The sequence below is a fragment of the Nicotiana attenuata genome, chromosome 1, assembly GCF_001879085.1.
Source record: "Nicotiana attenuata strain UT chromosome 1, NIATTr2, whole genome shotgun sequence".
NCBI lineage: Eukaryota > Viridiplantae > Streptophyta > Magnoliopsida > Solanales > Solanaceae > Nicotiana > Nicotiana attenuata.
In genome coordinates, this window is record NC_031989.1 from 9,186,504 (window position 1) to 9,195,262 (window position 8,759).

An 8,759-nucleotide genomic window follows, 5' to 3' on the forward strand; every position below is an offset into this window, starting at 1 on the left:
CTCAATGCTAGGGGAAGAAGTTCAATGTGACTCGCTCTAGAAAGGAAACTTACCATGGGAACGGGCCTCCCAACGGCCTTTAGAAAGTTTGTGCCACGAGCGCTCGGAATAGGGCATCTGCGACACAATACCCTCGACCCACTCCTTGAGTCGAGGAATAACATTTGGAACCCGAGCAAGGGCTGCACCACAATAAACACCGATAAGAAAAGGGATGGTAAAGAATGAAATTAACGCTTAAAGGGAGTCATACTTACGTGATATGTTCCACCTTTCAGGGAACAGCCTCCACTCGGCAGGTACCAGGTTGGAGGCCCTCACTCGGATAAAGCGCCCTTGCCAGCCCCGATCCCGATCCTCGTCGATGCTCGAAAATGGGGCTTTGCGGGCTCAGCGTACAAGCTTTATCAGTCCCCCTCAGAAGATTCAGAGATTGTACAAGTGGAGTAGATGATCGATGGTGAACGAACACCAATCGACTTTGTTCACAAAGAATCAGAGTAGGATCACAGTCCTCCAAAGATATGGATGAATCTGGCCAAGGCATATGTTACACCTTCTGTAGAAGTCTAAGATAACCGGGTCCACCGGGCCCAATGTAAAGGGATAAGTGTAAACACTTAGATATCCCGCGACATGGGTAGTAATGGCCTCTTCGAAGTCGGGGACCACTATGTCCTTGTCGGCCCAGTTGCAGTATTTTTGGACCGAGGGGAGGACCTCTTCGGTAATTGAGCAAATATATCTAGAGGCCTCCTCACCCTGACCTTGTACCGAAGAAGGCTTCTCAACCTTGAAGTCCTCTGTGACCGAACAACCCCCGGGAATGAACATTTTCAAAGGGGGATCTTCCGCCGGTTCTTCAACAACCACTTCAGGAGCGGTCTCCTCGACCTCAATGGTCGGCCGCGAAGAAGAAGGAGCATCATTTTGAGGAACAGATTTTGAGGTTTTTGCCATTTTTACGAAGGAAAAGCTTTGAAAAGATGGAGAAAGATTGAAAGTTGAAGGATCAGACTTGTTGGCTTGAGTAGGAGATGAGTAAAATTTTGTGCAAAGTACTGAAGAACCTTGAGTGACGGAGGTAAAAATGATAGAGAATAATGAAATCCTGAGGGTACGAGGGTAGAAGGTTTACATGAAGTGAAAAAAGAACAAAAGAGGGGGTATTTATAGGAGTTCAACGACTTTCCCCTCTAGGGACAACCGACCGGCGACTGACATGCATTTAATGCTATTATGACATGACTGACGAGACGTTTCGAGCGTTTTGTCGTTTCTGTCACGACGTATCGAAGTAGGAATCGAGAGCTCATGTCGTTTATCGTCATTTACTCTCTGAGAAACGAGGGGACTATCTGTATACTAGTAAAACCGGGCTCATGGTACACCCTGGTCTCCGACAAGGTAAGCCAAACTCGAGACATGATGACAAGGGACCGAAATCAAGGCAAAGGTCTCATTGAGTCAGAATTCGGGGGCATGACGCCCACTCCCGAGAATATTGGGGATTAGTCCTAGCCTTGAACGACTTCGAAGAACATTGTCGGGCAACCAAGCACGGCCAACAGAAGGTCGTAATATCAGTGACCGGCCGGATATCACGGTGGGGATCTCGACACGTATCAATGAAGAACGGTAATCGGTTAATCAAAAGATTTTTTACCATTTATAGAGTTGTACCTGGAGTAGGACTCCCCTACTATATAAAGGGGGTATATGATAATTCATGACACACGTTGTAACACACATTTCAAAGCAATACATTATTACTTTACTGTTATCAAAGCTCTTTTTCTTGTTCATCAATATTGGCCACTATGAGCCCGGATCGAGGGTGAACGTTACGCTAAGGGTAGGATCATTCTCCTCGCGTGGTTCAAATTTACTATATCTTTACTTGTTCAGTCTAATTCAATTTATCGCTTTGTATTGAATTAATCCATGTATCTTTAAAACCACTTACAAATTTAATTGTTATCCGATTTTGAGGGTAAACATGAATCTCAAAAAGTTGCATTAGACTAAAAAGAAAATTAGCTGAAACTTCAACAAATGCACCTCCAAATATGATTGCATTTTTAAAAAAAATCATAGTTGCCGTCAAACCTACAACCAAAGTTTGCTGGATTTTTAATGAAAATTAAAAAAAAATCAGTTTTGATAAACTTAGAGTATTAAGAGTATATTGAAAGGACATTTTTAACCTTACTCACGTTCTTTTCTTTTATGACGTCCTTGTAATAATATATTGCTGGCCACACTTTAATATTTTTTCTTCTTACGCGAATTCAATTATGTCTTTCATTATTACATTGGATTTATTTATTTATGATGATGATCAAAGAAAAGTGACTTCTTCGTTTTGAATCATTTGATAAAGAAAGGATCAACATCAGAGGTAGCAATGTAGCACTACTCCACTTCTATTTTTACTAACACCTTCAACAAATTAAGGGGTCGTTTAGTATGGTGTACAAGAATAGTATTGAATAGGGTGTATCGACTGTTCGGTCTTGTGTATTAAAGATTTTTGAAAGGATAATTCTGTCTTTATACATGCTTATTCATGTATTAAAAATAATGGTATTACTAATGTCATAATTTGCTATGTATAAGAATAGTACTGAATATGTTATATAACTAATACCATAGGTTGAAAAATACTACTAAACATGGGATTAATAATATCAATAATATATAGTATATTATTTTTCCCAATACATCCTACCAAGCAACTCAAGTACAGTGGAATAGCCACACTATGCCAAGGGTGGTCAAGCGTACCCCATTCGCTGGAAAATGATACAGCGTATATAAGTCAAATATTATTTTATATATATATATATATATATATATATATATATATATATATATATATATATATATTATATATTTTGAATACGCTTAATATAGTTTAATGAGGCAGTTCAACGGTTTAGAGTGTCCAAAGTAATATGTTGTTCATGGATTCAAAGTTATCTGCCCATTTTGTTTGCCAAACTAAACACAGACCACTGTGTATGGTCTATTTGACTCTTTCAAATAGTTTATACCATTAATTATTGACTTATTTAAAGTTTAAACACCCTTACGGGATTCTTAGCTACGCCACTACCAAGTAGAGAAACAAATTCTTAGCACTCATTTCACGCTCCCCATAAACTTATCCATTTATTGTAATATTTTGACTAAATGAAAGCTCAAACTAGCAAGCTATGATCATTCAATAGAATATTTTTTTTCTCTAGAAAGATTCAACATGGTGTTTATTTTCTAAAGGGACTTGGTGCAACAAGCTGTTTGTTCTACTTTTGTTTTTTGACTGGTCCGCAATTTAAGTTTGTTGAAGTATTGATTCTTGATAAGCAGCATCCAATTAGTTAATTCTTTAAAAAAATTCAACACCTTATGAAAGCAACTTCATTCAAAGTCATGGAAATATTAAATTAGATTGATGTCTGAACTTAGATTCTGTTTTAGTTATAACACCCTCCTTTACAATAAGTAATATACATACATGTTAATGAAATTACATATTTTGTCAAAACAAGTTCCATTATGTATATTAAAGTAAATTTAACTTTATATTAATAAAAAAAATATCATAATTTTACGTACAATATACCTTCCTTTTAACTTATGAGTTGTCTTACCAGCTAACATGTTGTCGCTCTTCAAATTCTTCTGTACACACTCGATATTTATATCAAACCAATAAATATATGCAATATGTGTTCACATAAATTTGTATCATTTAATCATGATCGTTTACAAATGACTTTAGGGTATTTGCTATTAATAACTTGCATAGTTTCTATTAACTCTGCTCATCAAGGCTAGGAAAATGGAAGAATTACTGATTTTTTATGATTTGCAGCCACTTCATTGACATTTTGGATTTGATGTAAGTATCATTTGTGGACATAATTTTTTAGATTACAATCTGATACTCTGCAAGCAGGGGTGGATGCACGCCTAAGGTAGCAGTGTTACGCGACACCGCTTCGTCGGAAAACTTTACTAAATATATATATTAATACTGCGAGGAAATGGATAAGTAGGAAAAAATGACGCTATAGACATAATTGTCTCTTGGTGTGTTGGCTATGTGCTTGATTTTGCTCCAAGAGGTCAGAGATTCAAACCTCAACTAGCTTATATTTTTGCAGATATTGTAGAGAGCCTTTATTCCTGTGTTCATCTATAAATTTTGACACCCCTTAAAAAAATTCGTGCGTACGCCCCTGTCTGCAAGTGGACAACACTGTTTATCTTGTAAGGATAAAATTTTGGTTTGTTTTAGAGGTGATTAAGAAATTTTTGTTTTGTACCTTGATATAATGACAGAACACCAAAAAGTCCCTTAAAATCTTGCATTTTTTATTCCTCAAAAGGTGGCCTTTTAAAAAGTTAATCTTGAATTGTCTACATCCATTCATCTGGTGCAAACTGCAAACTCCATTTATATTCTATGCTTCTTTTTATGGTTATACAAAAAACTCAGTATATGTTTTTTAGATACAATTTTAATAGCAAATACAAAGACAAAGAGCCACATCAACTGAGAAATCATGTAATCAATGTATGTGCAATCTACAATGGTTGTTTTTGGTCCCCAGTGCACATGGATCTCAACAACTTGAGCAACATTCTTGCCTTATTTTTGGTCCTCTCACTACACTGGCTTTGAAGGAGTAACAATAACTGAGTCAAAACCCCACTATAGATAGCTTCTTCCCTAGCCTGCATGAAATCATGACACACAATAATTAAAGAATTCACTGCACTTTCACTTCCTTCATTATCTGATGATACTCTAAATACCATCTTCACAATTGCACTAACACCATTTGGATGATTCAAAACTTTCTCTTTTGCACTTTCTACTACTAACAATGTCTCAATTGTTTTCATTGCCACTATTGGTGCTAGTAAGCTTCTATATTGGCAATTTGGAGCATTCAAAATGTATGTTATGAGTGCCTTAACTGCATTTTCCTTCACTATAAATTCGCGATTTTGTTCGAGAGAAGATAATGCTGAAAGAGCTCTGATTGATTCTTCACAACCATCTAAGTTGTACTCAATAACATGAACAAGTTCTTGAATTAAAATCTTGGATTTACCCAACATAGTTATAAGTTCCTTTGACTGCAAAGATGATGAAATTGCCACTATTAAATGACACAAGCTTTTCTTGATGATAAAAGTCCCATTCTTGAATAATATCAAGAAGTTTGTAAACTTGGATTCATCTTCTTTGAGCATGTTGAGAGTTCCCAAATCACTAAATGGCAACAATTTCAATGCACAAACAAGTGCTTTCTCCACAAATATGAGACTTTCTTGGAAATATGAACTTTGATCAACTGCATTTTCCAAGGCTAATTCAAGAATCATTTGGAAGAAGTCTAGTTGAATCAAGAAAGAGTTTTCTAAAGGCAAATCTTCTGACAAAGCAAGAACTTTCTCTAGTGCTTGAACTTTTGTGTCCAATGTAGACTCTTTTGACTGAAGATTGTGTTTGAGACCAACAATTGAATCATCAATTGTTTGAAAGTAATGAAGATCATAACCATTTCTGCAGTTTAATTGAAGCCATTGATGAATCAAATGGCGAAGGGTGTGGTTTGGTACAATAGAAGAGTCATTGAGTTTCTGCATTGTAACAGGACAAGTTGAATTGCCACAAGATAGCCATTTTTCAATGCTGGATCTATCATATGTTTGGCCTGTGCTTAAAGTGACTGGATCTTTAAGCAAATCTAGGCTTATTGGACACCTAAATAAGGGAGGAATTGCCATTTCAGGCTCCTTCATTGACCAAAAGTATAGCAAAAACAACCAAGAATAATCAATTATATAGTGAGATCTCACAACTGGAGTTTGGGGAGGGCAATATGTATGCAGACTTTATCCCTACCTTACGATCTGCGAGCAGATGATGTTAAAGTACTTAAAGAAATATTCAAGTGAAATAAAATAAATCTTGAAGTGGGATTTTAGTTTAATTCCAAAAGGGAAGTGTAGAAATGACAAGAGAGTTGGAATGATGAGTTTACACTTGGTTGATTGAACATAGAATAACAGAATGAGTTGTGTCTAAAAGACATATATCCTGTTTTTATGAGCCAATAAAAAGAGAGTGGAAGAGTAGGGCTAAGATTGTTTTGTAAGGTTGCAGTTTGAAGTGGAACAAAGCACATGAAAGAAGAAGAAGTGGGGTGAGAAACTAACAAAAATATATGAAATCTGAGTGGGAAAAAATGAGAAGAGAACAAAGAGATACAAACACAAGAGTTGGCCAAAAGGAGGAGAAGTAGGCCTTATCTAAGTTAAGCAAGAAAGATAGGTAGATTGCAACTAATGAAATAGAATAATTTTAGGTGAATGGGACCACTTTTGTCTTTTTTTCCCAATAGATTGTAACTACAGTCAAACTGACTCACCCAAACACACTCATATCAAAAGTTCATGTCTTTGAACTTTGAATCCCCAAATTATACATGTTTGAATAAGAAAGAATGAAAGATGTGACACCCTCCTTACCACAACAAGAATATTAGTAGTAAATTTTTTATAAAAGAAGAAACAAAAGGTATCTCTTTGTCTCCACATTTTTAACTAATTGGTATTCATTCAAAATGTAGTTATCCAACAACCCAATAAAATCCTAAAAGTAAGGGGTCTGGGGCCTGGAGAGGGTAATGTGTACACAGACCTTGTCCCTACCCCGATGGAGTAGAGAGGTTGTTTTTGATATACGCTCAGCTCAAGAAACGAAAAAGATGAAAGAGACAATGTATCAGTACTATCAACAGAAACCATAGAAATAACAACAACATTATAAGAAACCAGAAAATAGTTCAAACGCAATAACAATAACCGGTAAAGAAAAATGGGAGAATAGTGTGAACACAACATAAACCACTAGAAATCTAAGATAGACCCTATCAGTCTATCCTCACACCCGAAAACTAGGTAGAAAAATGCTCAACTGCCTCCTAACTTACGACCCTAATACTCAAAATTCAGTTGTCTAATTAATTCAAATTTATTCCAACAAGAGAAAATGCGCTCTACGAGTAGTGATTGAATCAGTTTTGTAAAATTATCACATTTCTTAAATAGTCTTATTTCTGGCACTTACTAAAAAGTAATCTTAAACATAAACTTTAGCTTATATTAACCTTATTTAAATTCTCCACAAAATTTATCTTAATTCCCTTATAATCATTTCCATGAGCTCTCCTGGAATTCAAATACTTCGATACTCAAGTTTTTATAATTAAAAAAAAAAGAATAATATTAATTTATGCGTTCATACTTTCTTTTACTTTTTTCTACCAATTGATGTTCTTGATTACATTGGGCAAAGCAGTGTAGGCGTGATAGTCCGCGATTCCTTTTTTTTCTTTCCGGTATTTGGTATCTGCATTGGGGTCTGATTAAAGTTTGATTCGCGTCGAAAAATTCTACTTTTTAGGGTAAAGTTCCTTAACAAAAGGGACTCCATACTCGGGACTCAAACTCAAAATCTCTGATTAAGGATAAAAGAGTAATTATTACTCATCACGGTCTTTGTTAGTTAGTCCAAATGTGATTCTCCTCTTACAAGTTGGGTATTCAAGAACTCAAAAGTTACAACTAATGTATGCATAAACGTAAAAGAGTTTAACTTTGACGTTCATGTATCAAAATAAAAATTGGATGAATCCATAAGTATAAGTAGGAATAAAAAGGGAGTAACTAGGTTATGTAAGCAACTGGCCTATTTGAGTATATTTTGACTGGCCAAACAAGGCATTTGTTTTTTCCCTAGTCAAAGTGCAACAGCTCCAGCTAATGTTGTCCACTTTTTTTTATTTGCTGCATACCAATAAAGTACATGATTCTATTAATTGGTCACTAGTGACTATAATAGTCAAATATAGTACATGTGCACATCCTATGATCTCATCTCTCAGTCTCTCGTTTTTATAATTATTATTTAAGTATAGAAGTTCTTATTACAGATACAGATTCAAGATCTGGACTTAGTAAACTTGACCATTTATTGATTCTTTTTACCACTGTTCGAACTGTTTTTTTGAGTAAGTTTTGTTTTTCTAGAACACGTACCGTTCAATGAAAGGGAATTTAATCGGAGGACTGGACCCTATTGCACACTGGACAAGACAACTAATTTTGCCAGTGGAGAATTTAACGAGAAAGAGAGAGATGAGAATTCTATGACTAGATTGTGTGTTTTGTGTGTTTTTTTTTTTTGTTTTTTGTTTTTTTTATGAGAAAAGTCCCTGGAGTTAATGAAAAAGTAACATATGAAAAGAAAAGTTATTGGAGAGATCATAAAAAATTAGTAAGAGTATTCGATATTGTCAAAAATAAATCCCTACATGATCTATTGGTACAAGGATAAGTTTATCATATCACACAATTATCTGAATTTGGTCTAGATCTAATTGATCTAATAAGAGTTGAAAGTGCAACGACAACAACAATAACAACCCAGTAAAATCTCACCAGTGGGGTTTGAGGAGGGTAGAATGTACGCAGACCTTACTCCTACCCCGAAGGTGATAGAGAGGTTATTTCCGGGAGACCCTCGGCTCAGAGACAATAGATCTGTGACAACAAAATCAGAAAAATAATATCGCAACGTGAGAGACGGCAAATAAATGAAAAAGCAGTAACACAAATATTATGCAAAAGTGTGAAACACAACATAAATCTCTAGCAGGGCTAGACAAAACACT

At 35.5% G+C, this 8,759-nt stretch overlaps 1 protein-coding gene across 1 annotated transcript; it reads right to left on the bottom strand.

The window, feature by feature from the left end:
* LOC109236022 (U-box domain-containing protein 26-like) lies at positions 4,494-6,438 on the bottom strand. The gene has a single exon (XM_019402273.1). It carries the CDS (start codon positions 5,821-5,823, stop codon positions 4,597-4,599), a length of 1,227 nt encoding a protein of 408 aa, XP_019257818.1. The 5' UTR covers positions 5,824-6,438; the 3' UTR covers positions 4,494-4,596.

Coding starts and splice junctions, on each gene's coding strand:
- LOC109236022 (XM_019402273.1), bottom strand. CDS start 5,823: ATGAAGGAGCCTGAAATGGCAATTCCTCCCTTATTTAGGTGTCCAATA.